Here is a 24,428-nt window from a genome sequence, read left to right on the forward strand (position 1 = left end):
CCGCACTGGGCTATAATTCGCTGGTATCTCCGTCCTGCGTCTCCAACGCCGAACCGTGGATTCGTTCACACCGAGTTTACGTGCAGCGGCTCTATTTCCCTCCTGTACTGCCAGATCGATGGCCTTCAACTTAAAAGCTGTAACATATGAGTTTGAAGAAATTTCTCCATCATGCCTGCTGCTAACATGTAGTTGAAAATGAAAATCAGCACTTTCTTCTTTGATTTCCAATTTTGACTTCCAATGATTCACTTCCTGCTAAAGAGCCCCCTGGCGGTTGAAGAAAAAATCCACAGAAAAACCTCATAGTTCAAAGTGTGGGGAAAAAGTAGCGGCTTATAGTCCGAAAAATAAGGTAACTGGACTTATTTTGAGACAGTAGAAGTTTGCTATGGTTTTAGCTTTTCTTTTTTTTTTCTCGGGTCTCTGGGACCAGCTTATCTGTGTTTTTACTAAATCAAAATGCAAATAGTTGTATTTACTGCAGGTAAATTACCAACTATTTCTAACTTTTTGAAGGTGAACTGCCTAAAAAAATCTGAATTATGCCTTTAATATCAGTGCAAACTGAGAAAAAAATTTGATTTACAGGAAGGACTCTCTCCAACAATATGGTACACAGATAAATAACAGTCTTTTGAAAATATTTTTCTCTCGTCTGATCAATCTGTTCTTCCCACCAATTAATATTTTTATGCTTTAAATAAAGTACAAAAAGCACATGTTGAAATTAAGGCATAACTACATCAAAGTAAATATGAGGCCATTTGAGAGTAGTGACTGAGGCTTCAGCGTGTTTTTTCATGTAAACAAGAGCAAAATCAGTCCTTTCATTTCCTTGTTCAGTGTTTTCAAACAGATTAATAAATTAACCAAGTCCAAACATGCCGTGAATTGACTGTATTGTGTATCTTGTGTAAGATGTGATAATAACTCCGATGGATTCTGGGAAATGGGGCGGTGAGTAACAGCTGACAGGCGGCGCTCCACGCTGGCAAGTATCTGGGCCAACATCTCCTGCAGCCCTCGGTGTCACACCTGCTGCGACAGCAGGGAGGGAAGAACACTGCAGAAGGACAAAGTAGGTAGATTGTGTCCTCTTTTTAAAGAACACCATGTATTCTTCTCCTCAGTTTAGCTGGGAGGGTTGTGACATGCCAAACAGAAAAGTGCCTTTCTCCGGTCTTTCCAGTTTGGTTTTACGTCCAGTCACTTTTTAGAGACGGGGGTTTGTAGGAGGGTGAAGGCAGCAGAAGGGTTGAGTCTATAAATTTGTGGCTTCCTCCATTGCATTGACCCACCTGTGAAGGTAAAAGATTTTATATAAAATATATATATATTTTTTATTTTTTTCCAGAGCTGTATCAGTATACAGCATACTTATCTGAACTAGTTATTTTCACTTTGGAGAAAAATATTTGGCAAAGGTTGTCTTCCTCTTTTCTGTTAGAGCTCAATGTTTTCTTTATATGGACCCAGAAAAGTCAGCAGATAAATGAAATGAACTTCAGCTGAAGAATAACATGGCCAAAAATAACCAGGTGGGAATATTTTAAACTAATCTGGCATTTTGTCCAGGAGGCAACATCCTAAAAACACACCATTTCCACAGACATAACATTTTAATGTCATATCATGAGCTGTAAGTTAAACAAGCTTCTCACCTCTGAGCTGTGAAGTTATCTTCAGCTTTAAAGGTGTAATACAAAGTGTTTTGGTGGTAAAGCTGGAAGATGTTGGCCTCTGTGTCTCCTCCCTGCTTGTCAGGTAGCTTCACTGTGAAACCCAGAAGCGGTAAACTTTCTGACGCTACCTTCTCCTGAAGATGAAAAGAAAAAAAGAAAAACGACAAGGATAACAAACAATTGTGACATGCAGTTATTTTGTTTTCATTTATCTTATAAATACTGAATAATGCTGTTTCAAGTGTTTCTTTCAGTGTGAAAGCAGTGTCTTAAAAAAGAAATCATGCCACTTGAATTTTTTCAAATTTCGTCAAGTTAAAAGCTGCAAACTATCATTTAGGGGGATTCTAAGTGATTGCCCAACATAAAAGGAGCGCCCAGTTGCGACAGTATTTCCTGTATGTATAATTAAGTCTAAGCACAAATACAGCTGCAATTTGCAAAAAATTATTCACAAGTTAAGATGCCCATTTAAAGTCCAGACCTCAAAGAATGAGCTTAAGCAAATCTGCAAAAATTTCCGTCTATACATGTGCAAACATATTTCAAAACACTTACAGATGTACTGGTAAAGTGTTAACTAAAGACATAAAATACGGCATACAGTGCTTCAAACCTTCCTTTCACTTCACATTTTAACAGTTGCACAAGGATACTTACAAGTACATTAATATTTGCGTTTGTAATTTCACTAAATGTACACAATATGCAGGAATACGTCTGCGTGTCACTGTGTGCTGTGCAGGTCAAAGGGGATTGCATGTTTCCCCTCACCTCTCGGGCTCGGTAGGTGTAAAGCACCTTGTCTTTCAGCAGGAACCACAGTCTTTTCCAGTTCTTTTTGCTTGTCTTGCTCCGCTGCAGAGTCCCGCTGATGGAGCCTTCCTCTGAAACGGTTGCCTGCAAAACAACGGCAGCTTTTCTTACTAATCACAACAAGGAAAAGCTGCTGTATTCTGAGTGGGGCATTTTGTCCTTTTACCTGAGTGAAAGAGGCTGTGCCTTTTCGATGTCTCCATATGTTGGGGGGATGAATATTTTGAAATACGGTGGAGAGGGGACGACTGGAGCGGGTCAGCCGAGGGCTACATTTGGCTGAGAGCTCGGACGCTTCTCCTCCTGCGAAGACAAACGGTTTCCTTTTACCCAAAAGAGGAAGCAAGATATGTGAATGATTCATTCCCAAGGAGCGGGTCGCTTACAGGAATCTTGCATTTCCTCAGCTTGATAAACACAAGAGCAAACATGTTTTTCTGACCACAGATTAGGAATGAACTATTCACAGACAAAGTCATCAAAAAGTCAGTTTGGATTTTGTGGGAAAACAGTTTCCAAATGCAGCACGACGAAGGCAGGCGGACAGTGGACGATGAAGAATATTTAATTACAAAACTCGGGAACTTAAAGACACAAACAGCAACTGAACACAAGAACTAGGGCAACAAAACAGACAACTAGAACCATATCTAACCCTCAGAAGTAAAGAAAACAAAGGTAAATATTAAAATCAGACACAAACATCTTAATGTAGAAAAATACACTGAAACTAAATAAACTTTTCTTGTCATTTTTCACCAACCAAAAAAGTCTGTACATTGAAATCACTTTTTGATCCTGGAAAATTGAACAGGTGAAATCTGAAGATGTTCCTCTCATAATAATCAGATGAAGCAGCAACAAATTTTTCTGTCTGAGCCAAATGAATGACAGATTGTATATTTTTACTTTCCCTTTCAAGCACCACATGTGTAGTATTTGCTTGAAGTGACTTTTTAGAGACAAACGAGGGGGAAAAAAGACTACAGATTGAGTGGCGTGATAAATGAACAACAGCTATGTGCAGTAATATCCTAATGAATAAGACATGGGCTGATGAGGTGTAGAACAGTGAGATTTCTGCTGGTTTCAGTCAGTAGCCCTATCATTTTGGTAGGACTGGTAAATGGCTGTATAACAACGGTGATCAGAAAATCAGCAGAAACTGTAACTTCAACTTGACTGCTGCCAGAATTAGATTTTTTTAATAATGGTTTATGTCACCAGCAACCATTTATCACTTTGGTAAATTACAAAATAACTGGGATTACAACAGATTACTTTAAAATATCTAGGTAGGGTGCCAGTTTGTTAGGTCTCCAACTGCTTCACCGCACAGTACTCCTGCTGACGTCCTTCTTCTCCCTAAATCACCCTATAAATCTTAATCTTATGAGCTCACATTCAGTATGGAGAGTTTTCTACAAGCACACTTTTCCTAGAAGGCCTCTGAGCTATGTATTGATATCTGGGTTAAGTTCCAGATATAACATCTTCACTCTTTGGCAAAGTTCAGCTATTTTCTCAACTGTCTTGTCACTTCTTTTGTATATATATATATATATATATATATATATATATATATATATATATATACAAATATATATGTGCATTTATATATATATATATAATTGTTATATATACTATATATATATATATAAACTTCAGACATGGGACCAAATGTATCTGTTATGTGAAATAAGCCTCAACACAATTAAAAAGAAGAGATTTTTTTATTACCTCTCTTTTGTAGCTCGTTGTAACAGTGGTCACACACTTTGGCCATGCGGTCTTTCATGTACTTCAGTGGATATCTGTTCCTGGAGCAGCTTCGACAAACAATCTGTTGTGACAACGAAGAAAAAATATTAAACAATCTCTAAAAACACTAGCAGCATTCCACACAGACAGTCAAGTCTTAATGTGTCTAGCTGACTATCATCTTCAAACATCTATCAGTTTCTTCCCTGATATACTTTTTGTCAAAACAGAGTTCAGTATCCCACAGTATCTTAGAGTAAATTACTTACTCTTCCACAGCTGTGGCAGTGGTGTCTGCGAACAGTGAGGCTGAAATCTGCAGTGCAGTTCATGCACATCATCACTTGTGAGACAGGAACGAGAGTGGGAGCTTTTTCTCCCAGAGAAAGCCAAAGACGATCTCTGGTCTGCAAGACATGCAGAAACCATCAGTGCTTCATCTAAACAGACGGCAGGAAGTTACACATCTTACTGAACGTTACTGTGATGCAGCTCCAGCAAGATGTTTACATACACCAATCATGGCTTTGAATGTCATTAATTAGGGGCTTTTAATATCTTAATTGAACAATTCCTTTTAGAAAACACTTCTGAAACACCCTAATGGAGAAAGAATTGAAATCATAGATATAGATACGGATATGTAAATACTCAACGAAATGTGTGAATGGATGTCACTTTATTAATTACACTTTCAACACTATGGTTTCTATAGCCAGGTTATAATCCTGGTTGGATATTTAACCGTTTTTTCTTTGAAATGGGAGATGCTCGCATATTTTAAAGTACAATATTAGTGATAAATCAGGTAAAGTTTTCATAGTGGAGAAGAACTGCTTTTACAAATTTTTTCAAATCCAGAAAGAATTTAAATGATTTAAGTACTTGTCATATAAGGACTGATATTTACATACATTAATTAAAAGTTTGAATGGATGTCCCTTTGTTGTTTGAATGAGCTTTTGTCGTAATTGTGCTTGGATATTTAACCACTCTTTGGTTAGAAATGCATATTTTGAAGCCAGTATCTACAGTTACATTCAAATGTACACCAAAAAAACCCCAAAAAACTTGTGCATCTAATTATTGGTTTAATTTAATTAATTTTCTCACCTCTCCAGAGCTGGCTGCAGAGCCTCTTGCTTGTTCAGTCACAGTGCGATTGAGAGTATAATACCAGTCCTCTCTTTCAAGAAAAGAGCTGCAAATATACACACACACACACACACACTACTCATCTGATCTGAATGATTTTATTTATTCAATTTTATATTTGTTATGTTATTTTAGAGTGACCCACCTGGCAGACAGGACAATGGAGATCTCTGGTCCCTCTATTTTCAAGGCATTTTCCACATTTGGGATGTTGGGTTTACTGACCTGTTTAGTTTGTCAAAAATATCATGAATCAAATATTAGATTGAGAGAGATGGAGGGGGGAAACATGCAAGGAATTAAATATACAGCAGGAGGAGACGTTGAAAGAAAATGTGTGGTTGAAAATCACAGTGAGAGCAACACAAGACGAGAAGCTGACCTTCAACCCGCTGAGTGGCAACGAGTTCTTCAGTCTGTATTTCCCGTCCTGCTGGGGGAAGGTGTAGAGCAGCACATCGTTCATCTGAAAAGACAAAGCACTCACTGTAAACCCTGCAGAAGAAACAAAATGAATGAATAAAAAATTTTTTAAAAATGGGGAAACTGTCACCAGGCCAGGTTTAATTACTTGTGTATTTGCTGCAACTGTCCAGTAGGTGTCACTTCAGACTAATAAAGAACTCCTCTACTGCAAGATTTTCCACATGAAAGCAGTATTTGAGTTTTGAATGTTGTCATTATCGAATAATCACAACAATAATCTGATCCAATTAGAACATGCATTCAACCTCTATTTAAATCTCATAAAAATAACTTTGTAATTTTCCAGTAAAGGAAAGAATTAGAACGAACATAGAGAAAATCCTGTGTGTACACAGCAAAACCTTTTTGAGAGAGATCAAATCAAACACCTTACCTTGGATCCGTTTGAAGTTATGTCACTGTATCCTTTACTACATTAACAGAACATCACTTGATTTTTCTGCCACAGAGTCTAGAAACCTAATTTTACACAAACTACCTTCTCCTGCTGATTAATTTTGCAGTAATTGTTAGATGAGACACTTCTGAGCCTCTTTAGGATCTGAGACAATAATACAAACTTTAAATGTCACAGCAAGACACATTGATTACTGGATAATTAACAACTTTATTGAAGCCCTTGACTTTTTCATTCTCCTAATATTTTACTGGGATCTTATGTGACACACAAGGAGTCTGCAACCTTTACAAAATAAAAGCCATTTTCACCCTCAATCTAGCAGAATAATCTAATTTAGAGCTGCAAATGTTACACAACCTTTTGAGAAAATATACAACTTCAGTTGTTTTGATGAATATCTGCTATATGAAATGTGTGGTCATTTTTAAAGAATTGCCATTTTATTTCCATTTTTAGGTTTCAAAATAAAGAAAACATAAATCATTTGCAAATATGTGATAAATAATTTTTTTCTGTTGGATGTTGATGATAAAGGGTACTGTTGTTATTTTTTTGTGAAAATCCGATGCAGAAATTATTCTATGAAAAAGAATATAAAAACTGCTAAAGTATGCATTTAGTACTGTGTCTATTTTTATTTTTATTTTTGATCCTGAACATTTCTAGCCAACCTGACCTGTTTCAAAAAGAGTATAAGCTTTATTGTGGGAGTAATATTTATGGGCTTCTGACTTTATATAGTTATATAAGGTGAAAGTCTTACAACTTATTGCCAAAAAACAATGAAATGACTTCTTGAACACTTTCTATCATTGTTTTTACTTTAGGATTATCTCAATAAAATGGATAAAATGCTTATACTGTTAGTAATACTTTAACAGGTGATGTTGCAACATAGTATTTAACCACTAACCAGCTAAATACTTCTTTCCGCAGTCCTTATGTGTTCACTCTCACATCATTTTAGTGAGTTTACAGTTAAGTAGCTAATATGATGCACACACGATGCATGGTAAGATGTCTGTATGGACCTTTCCGGTCTTAAAGAGCTAAAAGATCCACGCAGCCTTCCTTCTGCCGGCAGTAAAGCTCCGATTCAGGAACTCAACATTCAGAAACATCCTGCCAGGAAACTCCTGCTCCTAATAGCTCAGTCTGGACATGAAAATAGATCAGGCTGAAAACTCCCCACTCTATGTTTTAAACGTATGTTTTAAGTAAAAACAACAATCCTGCAAACTGTACAGGTTTTATTATGTCCACAAAAACACAGATATAAACTGTGTGTTGCAGTGTAATTGTAAGCAGGAAGTAGCCTTTACCAAAAACAAATGTCGGGGCTGTCGACTCTTCCTGCTGACCTTCATCAGGGTTCCCTCCTTCACAAAAACCTGACAGTTCAGAAAAGAAGAAAAAAAACATGGTTAAATCAAACCAGGCACCCCTGGCAGCTCCTCTGATCCTGACAAACGCAGTGCATCTGCAGCCGTCCGGCCGTGTTATTTTAGGCCAGGCTGGCAGGGTTTTCCCAGCTTGCTGATTGTGTAAAAGGCCAACAACAAGGGGTGGTGGAGGGCAGACAGGGTGGGTTGGCCAAAAAAGAAAGACTCAGACAGAAAACAATGCTCTTATCAGAGTCATACCCTGCCAGGATGAATTAGGTCCCGTGGGCTGTGAACGCTGTACGCTATGTTGATCAGACGCAACAGGTTCTCCTGAAAAATAGACAAAACAGCAGAGAGAGAGAGATGACAAGTCAAAATACGAGAGACGAGATGAAAGAGTCAGAAGTTACGGTTGACGTCACCTGAATCACAAGACAGGACACGTTTTGTTGACTTTGGATCAAATAGTAGTTTTTTTAGTTGGAACGTATGAGTAGAGAGTGAAAAATGTCACCTTAGGAACTATAAAACTGGGAATCACAGAAAAAGTTGAATCCAGATGCATTTTTAGATGCAGGATTTTGCGTTTGGTTGTTTCATAAATTTATGTCTTGTTTCAAACAACGAAGCATAAATTACAGGTAAGTTTAAGGGAATACATTCGGTTTTCTTTCTTTCACTTTTACATAGTGACGAATGTTTACGTTCTATACTTTATGCACAGTAAATGCACATTTTTCTAGACTCTAGTGTCTTTTCATTGGTATGGAGCTTATGGACATGAGACAAAATGGATATTTAGGGAACACAAACAGGAATACTGTCTGGAAAAACGTATTTTTCCAAATGTTTATTTTTTTTTCCATATTAATTTACATCTGGTAAATGCATAAATTAAATAATAATATAGACTCAGTAAAAATCCTGCATGATTATGGAGAAATATTTCATCATGGTAATATGTTTCTCATATAAATTACACTGAGTGGCATATGAGTGAATCATCCAAACTTAGGTGTTTAGCTTTTGTGTCATTTGTGTTACATCAAAGCATGTAATCACTTATTGTTTCTCCCAAATATCAATAACATTATTCTGCTGCCTTAACATGATTGAGCAGGTTGACCACAATATAAAGCAGGACACAGAAGAACCTCAGTGCAGGACACATAACATGGACTTGATTCTGAATCTTCTGGTTATTTTATTCATTTTGAAATGTATCCATGTCTTTCCTCCAGCTCTTTCTTCTGCTTGTTTGTTTTATTTAACTTGGAGGCTCAGCTAATTCTGTGCTAAGTGACGTATTTTCTTCTTTATTAAGAAATGAGGTAAAACACTTAATTTCATTACAGCAAATCCTTTTTGTTGTCTCTCAGAGATTTATTTGATACTCACCCCATGTTTTAAGCTGTCATTGACTTGATCTGCAATGTCAGACATGATCGCTACTGCAGCTGTAAAAGATAAATAAAACGGAGAATGATCAGTCTCAACAAACTCTCATAGCTGCTAGGAAGTTTCGAAACTCTTTGTCTGCATGTAAACGGTACAGTAAGTGAGGAGTCTGGAAGTGTCTGCATGTTTCGACTGAGACGTCTCCCTTATCGGTTCTGCAGCATCAGATAGTGTTGCAGTGGCTTGCCTCCTGGTGTATCACACACATCAGTCTCCAGGCAGAAAGGAGCTGCAGTGGCTGTCTAGTGGGTTTCCACTCCAAACAAAAAAATCTTAATTGGCTCTCTCTTGGCCGTTCCTCCATGCCAAATGAGCACAAATAGGTTTGCAGTGAACACAAAGCCACACACAGAGTCATGTAAAGCTCCCTTGGCACTAAGAGAGAGCGTGAACGGAGCAGCAGCTGGGTAGTTTTTGTTTGTGGTTTCGCCGCATGTTCACTGTACCTTGGGTGTCTTCGTATTCCTTGGAATCAGGGGAAAGGTTGTTCAGATAATCTGAGTGGAGAGGGAGAAATGATTACTTTCAGAGTAAAACAAATTCACCAAACCATCATCTTTTATTGTTTTGATAATATATGTATCAATGTGAATCAATTTCTTTTTAATTTTTTTGTCAATGACTCACCTGTGAGGAGCAGACGATACTGAGCAACGCGCACAATAACCTGCAGGAGCTGACGTTGAAGAGGAACTCTCTCCCCGGCTGGGTTCTGCTCCTAAAACAATAAATCACAGTGTAAAAGAAACACTTCAAAGAATTTAATTTTAGTTTAATCAGAGCCTATAAAGTTTAAATGTTGGATTGTTCAATCACTAAATTTATCTTTTACATCGCTTTTGAAGTAAGTACTTCTTCTTCCCTGAGTGACCTTTCAGACCAATGTAATGTAGGACTTGTTTTACTGAGAATAATGAATAAAACAATAAAAATCAAATGAAATCTCTATATTCACATAAATTAATGGAGTTATTATGTTAAACATATATTATATGTAAAAAAAAACAAACAAAAAAAACACATTACTTCAGGATTTATTTTATGTAGCCATTTTATATGGTAGAATTATTTGTATCTCAAACCCATCAGAGGTTAGCATACAGGCCTAGGACTGCTACACATTTTAATATAATTATAGATATAGTTTATTCACTATATGTATAACAATTCATATAAGTGAGTGTAAGGGAATTGCTTAGAATACAGTTTAATTTAAGGTTCAGTCCACACCTTAGCAGTATGGATACATTTGTTTGTGTAATATTTGCCTCAGCATTCAGCAGCCTTGTGTTTTTGAGTCCTAAACAGCAGCTTGAAAAATAAAATCAATCAGATTTAGACCAGCCCAGGTGTGGGGCACAAACATTTTATCACCAGTTTCACATTTAAAGGACAAACAAAATAGCCGCTGGCAGTAATAAACAAAGCGTTCAAGGGAATCAAAGGACATTTTCAACGTCCAGGCACTTAAATCTGACAAAAAACTGCAGAGCTCTGCAAAGACTTGATGCCAGCTTTGTCCTCAGTGGTCGATAAAACGTAGAGAGAACCTTTAAAACTCCTGTGTTCATAAACGAAACACACTCAGGCCCACTGGACATCCATCCACAATTCAGTTACGTTATTGCAAAGGACAGGGATAGTTTGTATTATTAGCCCCTGAGGGGGACAAGCAACCTCAGCATTGATCTGCGACATCGAAAATACTTTATTGTTTTAAGTAGTGAACAGATGCTGCAGCTCTATTTCATAAACTAAACAGAGATTAAGCAAATAAATTAGAAAGGAAGTCACCCTGTAATGAGAAAATGCATTCATAGTTGTGATTTTTGTGCCTACCAGAAGGCAATACTGTATGAAAAAGACTAAATTCAGATTTTAAGAACCCCCAACATTTGAAATGAAAAATTACAAGCAAAGATTGTAAATTTTGAATGAGAGAAATAGCAGGTCTGACCTCATATTTCTGAACTATAGCTGCAAACGCAGGTGAAGCTCTGCAGCCGTCCTCCAGTAAACTAATGCTTCGATCATAATGGCCGATGTAAGTGGTGAAGACCAAAAACTCTGCTTTCCTGGACAGGAAAATATCAGCAATCCTTTGGCTGTCCTCCCTGAATGGAAAGAAACCAAAGGTAGAACTAAACAGAGGAAGCACCGTCCACAAGTCTGCTGAGGTGAGATCATGGAAGAGGATATTTTCTCACTGATAGTGTGATGTATTTGGTTATTGAAAAGTAACAAGATTTTACTGGCAGGTTGTAAACTGGAAAAAAATTGGTAAATGTAGCACATCTAAGTGCTAATGAATAACAACACTCCAATTTGAAAGCATTTACTGAACAAGGAGGAGTCTGAGTAGAGAGTGAAAATTTCTCTCTACTTAGATTTCTTTAAGCTCAGAGGTGTATGAAGTTAATCAAAATAGGTTTTCTGTGACGTATGAAGCTATGAGAGAGAGCAAGACTTTATAGATAATGGGAAGGCTAACTGCAGTACAATAAAGATGTCTAGTTTTATCTATTTGTGCTTTAAGTTTTGAAACATAGAACTGAAAATGTCAGCCGCTTTTTTAAGATCTCAGTTACCGTAAGGCTCTACGTTATCTACAATATTCAAAGCTGAGGTTTCAGTAACTGTAATAATTGCTAATATAATTTAAAATGTTATGTTTGGTTCAAATAATAGTTCAATCCTATAAAAACAAGCACACACAGCAGGAAATGTAAGTAAATATTTTAAATGCTGTTCAAATTTAGACTAAAATATCTCCTGGCAATTCAAGACTTTACAAAAACTGGATATCAGAAATTGGCCCAATAATTTTGATTGGTGCATCTCGTTTTGCTTATATGTCAACCAGTTTTTTTTGTTGTTGTTGTTGTTTTTTTTGCAGGAAAGTGTCGTTTGTTGCCTATCGACTCACCAATGTCCGATTCGACTCTCCAGCTCGGTGAGGATTTTGCTATGCAGTATGTAGACATCAGGCAGCTCATTGAGAATCTCTCTGAGTCTCTCATCGTCCATCGCCGGCTGCCCGTCATCCCCGACTGCAGACCCCACAACTTTCCGAAAGTCCTAACACAGTATCAAAAGTGGAGGGCTTCATTTAATAATTAAAAAAATCTGGCATGGTGCGAATACTTTTCTTCTGCACGGTGTACAATGCATATTGGACAAGTTTTATAAAAACAATAAAGACACTTCACTCACTTTCTGAAGCAATCTGAGGGCCTTCACATGTCTACACACCAAAATAAAAACATTGATTTAGTCAGGATTCATATGGGAGCATGATTATTTTTAACAGACAAACGTGAAATGAAACTAGATATTTACACTTACAGTCGCTCTGTATCCACCAGCTCTTTAACGATGTAAAAGGCTCTGGATCGACCATCGGACTGTAAATGGTAAATAATTAACTTTTAATTGCCCCAGCATTACAAGTAATTCATTCATTTTGGCTGAGGTTCAACAAATGTACAATAACTGTCTCCCCTCTTCACAGCATCTCAAAGCGGTGCTTAAATTCCTAATAACTCTGACAATCTTCAAGAAGCCCATTATTCTCCATTAATCTGCCTCTAAATCTTGATTTGTGAGACCCTTTGTGCAATAAAAGGAGGTGGAACCCAAGCAATCCACTTTTTGTTGTTGTGTTCTTCTAATTTCCTTCCCAATGTCAGACACCAGGCTACTCAAAATAACTACATAAATAAATAACATTTTAAATTAAAAGATCCTTAAGCAGTAATTGGGAAATAAATGTAAGATTTTAATTAAAATAATTTGGTTTTCCCAGACTCAGTTTGTTGGTGGGAGCCAACCTGTCGGTCATAGTTGACGTCTGTCCCCACGTCTTCCTCCTCAGAGGTGCGTCCTTGGTCTTCGTCCCCCACCGTCTCTCCCCGATCGTCACTCCTGGCACCGGCAGCCACCGAACAGACGTAGGCTTCTGTGTAGGCACTGAGGAAAAAAGACAAGCGGACATTATAAATGAGGATGTAGGAAGAATCACATGAAGAAATGGACTTCCCAGACGGGGCATTAGCGTGTCCTGGCTTGTTTAGATGCAGATGGACAGTTTTCTGCAGTTATTCAGACCTTTTGCTGAAATCCGTCCTGAATGATTAGATCTCAATTACAACTGAAGATGCAAACAAATATATAGGTCCACAGATTTCGCATCGGAAATCCCTCATGAAGTCATCGTGTCTGATTTACTTGTTTTGTTTTTCTTTACAAAAATCTTGAGAAGTCAATTTATGATATGTGCAATGTTTCAACAAAGGATTCAAATCCTTTAATTTTGCTCTGTCAGGTAATAACTGCACATTTCAGTATATTAACAGGATTTAATGTGATAAAACTGCTTCACTGTGATCCCCCCCCCCCAAATAAAATCCAGCACAACCACCTAATTGTTAACCAGAGTTAACGTGTGTGATTTAATTTCATTAAACCTAATCAGAGAAGAAGTCAAATAGTGACTTTGAAGAGAACCGAATTTCCAGGGTTTGTTCAAATGCTGTTAAAATTATAATTTTGTAAAAAATAAAATTCTAAGAAAAAGTTATTAAATCTGTATCCCATGTAGTTTTTATGTATTATGTGCATTAATAACATGCTTGTGCTATTTTTTAATATAAAAACAAAATAAAATGGACAATTTGACAAAAAGCATAGGAGAAACGTTGACTTAAGTTGCTTTGACAGAAGAAAAATTCCTCTTCTGCATTAGTAAATATGAAAATTAAGATAATGCACTAATGATAAGCAAAACTCATTAATTAACATTAACCAATGAGAAACAAGCAGAAGAAACTAAAGAGAGCGCACTATGACCGTCTGACATGTTTTGACACTTATAAGCCAAGAAATAGCTAAAGAGAAATTAGTTTTCACAAAAAAAGCTCATTTCTATATAGTGTTGAGAAATGATCAACACTATTATCATTTCTCTATTAGACTATTAGACTATTCGACTAGTAGAACTGAGACATTGAGGATGTCTCATCTAAGGAGGGGACAAAAACTAGATGACTCACTCGTATAAGTAATTGTATTAAGTTTAGCTGTATTTTTTTTTCATTAAAATTAGTGAACAAACTAAGTATTCCCAATAAGTTTTCATTTATGCCCGCTAACAAATGCAGCAAGAAAAATAAAAACTCTTTTGTTTTATTACACCAACTGGTATCATCCTGTTAAGACCTTTATTCTCTACAAACACAGATTTTACATTTGTCTCTGCAATTAGATGCTTTTAATGTACGCCTCGCTCTGTTCTCAGACATTTAGTCATCTGGGAATAAATCACATGAATTTAATTTAAACATCAAATTTTAATTTGCAGTCCTTCAAAATCTTCTACATTGAATTATCACTATAATAAGCATATTTAGTGTAGACAATGTGAACAAATAAAAGATTGAAGGATTGTAAAAAGCAATAAACTGGTTCAGAAAACCCTCCAGTGACAACCGCTGCCAACCAGAGACACATGTTGGTACTTTATGCTGCTTGCTTTTCTTCTGCAGTGAAACCAAAATGAATATGCTAATGGCTGTAGCACAGTGGGGAATGTAAGCAATGCAAATAAAACCGGGCTTTTAACTTACAGTGGTGTAACATTGAGTTCCTGCGAACGGATATCCGCCTTGCCAACCCTCCTGCCATGTTTTATTCCCCGTGCTGTTGGATTTAACCCCACCGAGATGCAAATTAGCTCCATACGATTCACATATGTGAGCTGTTTGGTTCTCTGCATCACACACATTACAGCCTGCATGGCCCATTACTGCTTACTGGAACAAACTTTGAATGAGACACCAGGGGGATGGAGTTAGGGAACTACAACACATGAACACTTTCTATATTAAGGTTTTATGTCACTCCCAAAGAAACCGCCACCACTCCTCACTCCATTGCTACCACATGAAAAAGCTCCAGGAGGAAGCTGTACAGATACAAATCACACAAGGAGATAAAAAAAATAATGCTGCCACTTCTCCTTCGGCTATAGTTTCTGGTGAATCAGACATGATTTTTAAACTAATAATTAACTAATATGGTTTCTGCAGGCTAAACCACTTCAGTCCAACCGGTTTTTACAGTGCTGTGGTAAAACCCGCCAGTGGGTTCAGCAGAGGCTCAAACAGACAAAATACTTAAAGAATCATTTTACAATGACGTGTTTAAAGTCAACGCTGGATCAGTTCACCATCCGAATAAAAAGAGACCATTCTTTATATGAATTAAGAATTCACATACATGTTTAAAAAGACATGTAGCCATCTTTGATCACTGCCTAAGATGAAATCAGACTGAACTGTAACTCCCTTAGGTGAGCTGGAGTCATCCAGATTATTTGTATTTGCTAAATACCAGGAGTAGGGGGATAAACTCTATTTTCAGTGCATCCAGGTAATTTTATTTTAATACACAAAAAACAACCACAATTAATCAACAAATGTTATAACTCAGTTATCAAAAGACTGAATTTGAATTCACACCTACAGGCAAAAGTAAGCAGCAGATTGTGCTTCAGGCCAGCCAGAGGATATTGGATCAAGTGATATCAAACCTCTCCCTAACTCGGAAAAAAAGCAAAGCTGATTAAAAAGTAATTTCACCTTTTACTGCAAGAGTCTCCAGGGGTTTGGACACAACATCCTATCTGAAAGGTCTGTCACTAAAACGTTGATCCCCACACACTGAAATAACCCACCAAAAGTGGCAGGATCACAAAAAGCAGGTAAGGCAAATCAAGCTTGTCATGGACATCTATTGCCTAAAAGCCCTTTTGATAGGGTTTACAGTGCAGTAAAGATATAAACAAACTTACGTTGGTTTCAGAAATAATTATTTTATCAATTTTATTGTTACTTTTATGATTATTACTATAACAATCATTCAGCTTCATGTTATAACTGTATGGAGGCTCTGTTTGTTGCGACTTAATATAGTTTTCTTCATAAACTTAACGTGGTTTTAATTAAGCTCAGTATGCCAAGGAGACTTTGATATTGTGAGGCTGCTGTTATAACTCGTTCATCATTGTTTTTATCTTCAACATATTTTTGCAGTCTAAGCAAATGAAGATGAAAGAGGAAGCCAGAGATCAGGTATTAGAAAACCTAAAGACTTTCTTGTCTCAGAAGAGGCTGTGGCTCCACCAGGTCACCAACCAGTTCTGAGGATGAACCTCCACATCGTCTTCATGGTGGTAGGCTTTTTTTTTTCTTTTTTTTTACACTGAGCAGCTGGCTACCGTTTTAATAACAAAAACTGGTGTGTTACCAACACTAAGTGCTTAATAAACATGATTTGATTTAAAAAATAATTGGACAGAATTCCAGTAATGGACAGTAATGTACAAAGTGGCAAAGCAAAAGTAACTAAAAAGTGGACTTCATTAGCAATTATAATAAACCAAAAGTGTAATTGTAGCATACTGTAATCACACTACTAATATATAAAATATGTAATTTTAAATGTAATTCAATCACAAAAGTAGTACAATCAAAATATAATAATCAAGCATGTTTATATTACATAAAAAGCAATGTACTTAAAGTACACTAAGTTTAACTTAAGTTGTCCAAAAAAAGTATGTTGAAGTACACTTAGTACTCTTTAAATTGTGCTTTAATACAATTTAAATACTATTAAAATAGCACAAAATTAGTTGTTCCAAAATGTCACACTTTAAGTTAATTAATCCTAAGTGAACTTGAAGTATACTCATGATTAGTCTGACTTAAAGTATGCTCAAGTATGTTAAAATTTAACATACTTAGTATTTAATTTTTCACCAGGGTGTGGTTTGTTGCTGACATATTTGTCTACTACGGTTCTTTATAAGACAACCAGACTGGTGTTTTAAGCTTGGACTCATCATTCTGTAGTTAAATTGCAATAAGTCTGGACATACACACCTGAGCAGATGACAGAATGTGTCTGTGACTCGTTTAGGGCTTTTACATATGCAGGTTGTTATTATATCAGTGTAGTAACAATATATAAAACACAGTAACTGATTTCAAATTACATATCAGCGTATTGATAAATAAAATTAATTGCAATTTCTATCCCGATATTGTATTGTTTTGTTGCACATACACAATAAGAGACTGTGAACACGAAGAGGGAAGCTCTGCAGACACCATCTGCTGACTACAGAGCACCTTGAGATTGTATCTCTGCCTGATGTAGCTGCCTGGCTGGAGAAGAGCAATGAGTCCAAACTACTCTGACTATTATTCATCCTGAGAGGGCTGTATGATATGGGCAAAACAGGCAGGAATGCAGAGGGGGATGGGCACACATCAACACAGCATACTCAATTATAAAAACAAATAATACCAAATTAAAGAGATAAGAACCTTTAAAAATCAGTGAGGCAACATTTCTTACTGAAACTGGGACATAGACATGAAAAGACCATCCCTACAACAGCATTGTTCAGTCTCCCTCCAAACATGTCCTAACAACACATCGGCACACACAGCCAGAGCCGGAGTTCATTAAGGCCCTCACCACGATGGTCTGGGTATATTGTTTTCCTCAGTTTTTGACTAAAATGTCCATATGAAAACTCTGGGATTCCAATCAAAAATTAAGCAATATCTTTGCAGTGCCAGCAGGAGGCAATAATGTTGACAATAACGATGTCACAAATCAAAAGAAGAAGATCCTAAACGTGGCTATGCCAAAGCTAGACTTAAGATTCCTTCCTGCTATTGCACTTTTTTCTTCTAAGTTATTGACTTCTTAAAGTTTAGTGGAAGCAGGCAAAAACAAAATTAGACAAAAGTTTTTAAAAAAGCAACCCAAAACACACATTACCGTTGTGGTTTTTTGCACAGATTGTGGAATTGGGGAAATGTAATTAAACTTTACTCTGCAAAACATTGTCGCAGACTTTTTACTTCACCAAAAATTGAAGTCATGTATGAACTATGGAGACTACTCTGGTCAGCAGAGGTCTGCTTAGGTGAGCCAGCATTAGTTTTTATTCTCCTCAGCTCTAAAACAAACTCATTGGAAACCTGAGATGTGCACAACCAGCCAGCTCCTTTTAACTGGGAGTGAAATTAAAATTGTTTAGTGTGGCATTTGATTTACGAATCACACAAATGAACTATTTCCCCAGACACTGATGAGTGATTGAAGCATAGAATTAAAGGCTGTCAATTGACAGTAATTTTTTTTAATCTGTTTTAAAATTGCATATAAACATTTCTTCCTTTTTAGCCAATGCTTTTAAGTGTTTTACATATTAAGCTTTCTTATATTTTAATGTATTTTCTTTCATTTTCAGAAAATTAATGGAGTCACCTTGAATTACCTTGTGTATGAACGGTATTATGAAAAGACAGTTGCTTATCAAAATGAAACCTATTACTAAAATAAAGCTCTCTACATTTAACAGCACTTTTGAAATGCTTATTTCTTTAGAAGAGATTAAATGTATAAGAAATTGATATTAGCTGGTTAATAAATAAGGTGTCATTTGGCTGCTTAACAGACGGGCCACACAAAGTTTGCCCATTTTAAAATACCAGTGCATTAGTAGAAATGATGAGAGGTGCAGGTAAGTGTGACAAGAATTGCTAAATGTTATAGGAATAACTCTGTCGTAGTCCCTTCACCTTGATGAAACAGATTAACCTTTCAGCTAATGGGTGAGCAAAAAACAAAGCAGATTTCTACCATATTAAAGCAAATCTACAGTAATTTTAGTTCTAATTCAGCCAATCTTGTTAACATACCTTTCAGTTTCCTCTTCAGGTAAATGTGTTTTTGTCTCAAATCCTGGAAGACTCTTCATGTCGACATAACCATCTGTTTCATTTGTTGAAGACAAAACTCGACTAGGACGGTCGAAGAAGTGTGTGAGTGGCATCTGTCGAATTGGCCTCCACTGTGGCATCTGAACATTCTCATAATCTGAGCTGAGTGGAGGGACGTTCTCATAATCTGAGGTATCAGTGTTGGGAAAGGAGATAGAGCGGGGTTTGGTGAAAGGAAGAGGTGCAAAAGGCACTCGGGAGCGGTCCTCGAAGGACTCCACTCGGACAACACTCCTGTTGAGGAAGGCCACAGAGTTCCCTTTCCTTTTACTCTCTTTGTGGAACAGAAAGTGGGATGAAGACTCGGGTGATCCCTGAGGCTTGTTTGCCTGACGTAAATTTAGTTGTGGAGAACCACTCATGCTCTGCCGATCAAACGCCAAAAGTCTGTTGTGTGAACAATGGCTGGACTCAGCCGAGGATTTCAAAGAGGATGACTTGGCATCTGTTCCAGACTTATGTTCCGTTTTCCACCCAAATTTAAGTAGAAAGCGCTTAATGGAGGATTTCTTTTTCCTGTCCTTCTCTGAAAACTCTTCTCTAGTAAGAAGAGAGGGGGAACTCTTTGTGATAGGCTTTTTGGTGATATAGGCCAGCTCAAAGGGAGGGGGGATATCCATCAAAGAAGTAGGTGTAGACAGGGCACTAGATGAGAGAGGTGAGCACCTGGAGAAGCTCTCAGATGAGGAAACCCCATCTCTATGTCTGTAGGAGTCATCCTTGTAGATACAGAGAGGTGTGTTGTGTCCCTCCATGGACAGGGAGCGTGGGTACAGAGACAAATATTTGGGTTTGGAATAGCTTTTGTGCCGCGTTGAATTTAACACTGGGCTGCTGCTCAATGCAGGTTGTCCTAATCCACTAATGTAGGTCTTATGGAGAAATTGTACTCCCCGATCCCCCACAGTAGTGGAAATATAATTTGACAAAGAGTGTGTTCTAATACCAGCAGTCTTGCTATCCACAAGAAAACCACTTTCAGTACATGAACTTTGCCCTGGTTCCTCATAAACATGCTCATCTGTAATGTGGAGCTCCATGTCACTGGTCTCATCCAGAAAGGGCACAATGTGACCCTCCAAATCCTCGTCATCTTTGAAGACTTCAGAGTCATTTGGGGAGAGCAGCTGGCTCTCAGAGAAAGAAGACGTCAATGAGGTGTCTGTGTCTGTTGGCACTGAGATGGCAACCTGTCTAAACCTTGGCTGGCAGTCCAAGTGGTTCAACATATCCTCCATTTCTTTAGCCTTGTTATTGCTGCCATACTCAATACCTTTATCAGTGTTCTTGCAGTCCACTAAATGTCCATTCTCAGGTGTTTCATTGTATTTTCCAGCTGGTACTCCAGTTCTTTTTACAGAGGTACTGCCACTTTCTGAGAGCGTAGCTGTCATGTTAATAATATCCTCTGAACAGATGTAAAAAGGCTCAATTGCTTCAGAACAAACTTGTTGGTGGATTTTAGGAATGTAGTCATACAAACTAATCTCCTGCTGATTTTCACCCTTTCCATTAATTTGATGGCCACACATCAACTTCAGGCTACTACAACACCAATTTGGACCTGGCTCTTTCTCTCTTCCCTGAGTGTCCATCATTCTCTCCTTAAGACATAGTCCATTTTCAGCAGAAGACTTTGATAAATCATCTGCAGTACTTCTGTCTCCAGTTGTTTGAATCTGCTCCTGCGTTACGATGGAGTGGCAAAACAATCTATCTTCAGCACTAGCAGAAATGTCTCCCATTGAGAGGCCGTCTGCATCAGCCAGTGCCTCACCTCCATCACAACCTTCAGCATCCATGCCGTCTGTGTCAGTAATCTCCTCTGCCTCCTCGGAGTCAGCTGTGAGTCTGTCGTCACTAACCCATAGTGTTTTCAGGGAGTCCCCTTCCTCTGTAAGGGCCCTGTCTGTTAATCTGCAATCATCCATGTTCTTACTTTCATCTTCCTCCTTTTCTGCTTCTGTGCCTCCACTGTCCACCGTCCCCTTTGATATAGTTTCTAGATCTCTTTTGTCAAAATTGAGACTACTGAGATTTAAGTGTTTCTTCCCAGATGATGTGTTCATGATAACTTTGTTCAGGCCCTTCTGCTTCACAGTTGCTTTGTCACTTCTTGCATCACACGATTGTGCACTCCCGTTACTGAACCCTCCTTGGTTGCCATTTATCAGCACTTTGACTTTAGGTTTTGGGGCTACAGAAGGTTTAGGACCCCTAGATGCAGAAGTAAGAGGGGAAAGCAGCTTCAGGTTGGCGTGACAAACAAATCTTGGCGTTGGAACCGCTGAAGGTTGGGTGCAGTCTAAAAGAACAACAGGAAAAGGAAACTGTAAGATTATTGACTTTAAAATAGCTTACAGGGTCATTTGTGTGCTGTTCCTGTGACCTAAAATGGCTCAGAAACTTACAAAGACATAGAAGTAAATGGTGTGAGATCACAGTAAAACACTTTCTCAACAAAATGTGTAAAACTAACTAATTTCCTGCTGGCAATCTGCTATGTTAACCACCCAGGGTAGTAAAAGAGTTTTGCCATATAAGGAATCCAACAATGTTTTGCGAAAGTATTGCATGTGTAATGATCCAAACACAACCCACATTTTCAGTCTCAAATAGGTGCTAGCTAAATTTAGGCTGCCAAAGATTGTCAACAGAGAAATCTTAATATGGTTAAGATCTCTGTTATAAGACAAGGAAGGTCTCTTGTACACACAGAACCAAACAAATGTACTTTCTACAAACTGCTTAACTATTTGCTTAGCCTGAATCCTTTGTTAATGTCGTTAGGACAGATGCCAATTAGTTTTAACTAAACATTGTACCCAAGTTTGTTGGGCTGGAGTGGAAGGACCTCCTTCACTTTTCGCATAATGCCATTTTTAATTAAAACATCCGTATCATAGTATTCAGAGTAAAATAATGCTGTAAAGTAATGTTTAGGCTCCTTCAAATCAACACATGACGAACAGAAGTGGATAGATGAATGGATGGACGGATAGAGGTTATTCAGTGGGTTGTATGGATAAATTTAATATACGAGATGTTTCATAGAGTTGGTTCTCTGACCATAAAACACCAAACTCTACAAAAGCAGACACGGCTCTGATTATCACTGGAAGTATTTTTTGAGGAATAAAATACCATATTTGACCAAGGACTAATTTTGTAGAGTAACCCAAACTATATTGTTTTTCTTCCAGCAGTTTTGGAAGAGAATGTCCATTTTAATCTTAATGAACCACTAAAAGAGAGAAGCAAAATTCTGCCAACACCTGGTTTCCTTGGTCAGTCTTTGTCAATAGGATGGCTAATTCCCCAAACTACCGTGGGCTTGTTGAAATCTGGTGCTATAGAAAGGCGATAACGCACTGGTAATGAGTAATGCATGCTTTGACACAGTTCCAAAAGAATACAAAGAGGTCTGAGGGATTTCCCTGACTCACTTCCTGTGATTCAAGCCAAAGAGACCCCTGTCAGGAGGCCGTTAGCTTTAAGAACAATACATGAAACAATAGATAAAACCATTATGAACCAAAATATGTCTTTTATGGATCTTGTAAGCCAATTTTATCCCCAAACCTTCAAAATAACAAGACAGTTATTTTACTGAAACTATAAACTTTATCAAATATTGTGAGCCTTTGCTTTTTAACACACAATTTTACATAACTTATGTTCAGGGTTTTTATAAATGTGCTGCTTTTTATACAGTAGGATCAGTCTATTTGAGTTTTAATCGTAACAGTTTTTAAAATGAGACGCAAAGCAGACGGTTTACTTTAACAGCACAATTATGTCTTATTGAAGAAAAAAAAATTCTTTTCCTGGTGTTTGATTCGATTCCGAGTTCAAAAACAAATGTAAAAACTGAAAACCTTTCAACATATAACAACTAATATTTTTCTCTGATCTTCAGAAAATATTGTCAAGTATTGTAATGGAAACTGTTAACCAAAAAAAAAATAAAATCATCTCACCTGTGTTCATTTTTGCGCGGCGACCACCTCCAACATCCCGTCCGCAAAAGCAGACACGGCGCAGGCCAACAATTGGCAGCGGATCCCGGCAGTAAACTCCGCTGAAATGTCCGCACAGACGCTGAGTGACTGCGCCTGTTTCTCACCGCTGGCTCCGTCTCCTTTCCTGCTCAGCTGATCGCCCGCGCGTCCAGGACGCGACTGGAAACCAAATGTGGGGACTCGATCTGATAACACACACCACCGCTGGCATCCCTCTGCAGACACACAGACGCTGCAGGTCCGGACAAGTACCGAGGCAACCGAGAACCGTAACATCAGCGCAAACTCTGGGCTGATTAGTTGTTTGTCTTATGATCGCTCTTTGGTACATGGTGCAGAGGTAAAAGGGCAGCCGTCTACGCCGCAGATGATGGGACGCTTTAATGACGTTAAAGCTGTGTAATAATCCTATTAGAAAAATGACCCCAATTCATAATAACATCTGACAGTATTAACCTTTCACAAAAATCCACTGTGCAGCATGGAGAAATGAAACAACTGTAATCCAGAGAGTTTATCGTCAGTCTAACAACATGTTGATTATTAATGGTACAATAATGAAACAAACAGTTATAATTGAATCTATTAAACTCTGATTTTCATAAATTTGTCTGGATTTTATGCATAATTTATTTCTGCAAAGAATTTTTTTTGAACGACTGAAACACAGCAATGAACAAATTTCTAATTTCAAAATAGTTTTACATCTTAAAACTATTTAAATTCTATTTCCTAAAATAATTTTACTCAAAATATATTTAATCTCTGAAATTAGTTTATATCTAACTTATGCTGATTTAAATATTACAAGTAAAATACAATACGTGTCCATTTCTGTTTTAGAAATTACCTTAAGTGAAGAACATCTGCAGTATCATCACTATCCAGAGATGGCCCCAGGTTTGAGGGGCTTTCAATCTTACCAACATTTATTATGGGCCCCTTATTAGTGGAAAATAGGCCCCATTGGGACTGCTAGCACTCAGTTGGCTATGTAAGGTTGGTGTGAGTCTCTGGACAAAAACTAGTCCATATGGGTCCAAAAAAGGTTCCACAAAAGGAAATAAATTTCTTGATATGCCTCTACATAGACTGTTCAGCTATAGTTTTGCTGAAATTGATTGTATTTAGACGATGAAAAGGCTCCAGAAACCATTCACATTTTTCTCTACATTTTGTTATATTACAGCTTTATTCCATTGTATTAAATGACCCCTGTATGAAAAATAACCCATTATTACAATGTGGAAAAATGTTTGAGATTTTTTGCATATTTCCTAAAAATAGAAAAGCAAAAAAAAAAAAAAAAACACATTTACATAAGTATTTACAACCTTTGTCATGAAGCCCAACATTTTTGCTATTTCCCTGATCATCCTTGAGAAATTTCTACAACTTAA

General features: G+C 37.4%; 1 protein-coding gene across 2 annotated transcripts; it reads right to left on the minus strand.

Annotated features, from left to right (window-relative positions):
* Window positions 1-407: 407 nt before the first annotated feature.
* Window positions 408-23,377, minus strand: LOC114136050 (FYVE, RhoGEF and PH domain-containing protein 5-like). Of its 2 annotated transcripts, none has more exons than XM_028003824.1 (21): window positions 22,987-23,377; window positions 18,926-21,311; window positions 12,977-13,115; window positions 12,492-12,550; window positions 12,360-12,390; window positions 12,073-12,224; window positions 11,104-11,260; window positions 9,774-9,864; window positions 9,593-9,643; window positions 9,087-9,145; window positions 7,947-8,018; window positions 7,626-7,694; window positions 5,800-5,883; window positions 5,563-5,642; window positions 5,376-5,463; window positions 4,532-4,669; window positions 4,242-4,344; window positions 2,668-2,804; window positions 2,487-2,585; window positions 1,665-1,819; window positions 408-1,301 (listed from the first exon to the last, which is right to left on the minus strand). In XM_028003824.1, exons 1-21 carry the CDS (start codon window positions 22,994-22,996, stop codon window positions 1,265-1,267), a joined length of 4,197 nt encoding a protein of 1,398 aa, XP_027859625.1. In that variant the 5' UTR covers window positions 22,997-23,377; the 3' UTR covers window positions 408-1,264. The 2 variants fall into 2 exon arrangements, with proteins under 2 accessions (XP_027859625.1, XP_027859624.1); XM_028003823.1 differs by having other exon boundaries at window positions 2,460-2,585.
* Between the last annotated feature and the right edge of the window lie 1,051 nt (window positions 23,378-24,428).

Source organism: Xiphophorus couchianus, chromosome 20 (genome assembly GCF_001444195.1).
Source record: "Xiphophorus couchianus chromosome 20, X_couchianus-1.0, whole genome shotgun sequence".
NCBI lineage: Eukaryota > Metazoa > Chordata > Actinopteri > Cyprinodontiformes > Poeciliidae > Xiphophorus > Xiphophorus couchianus.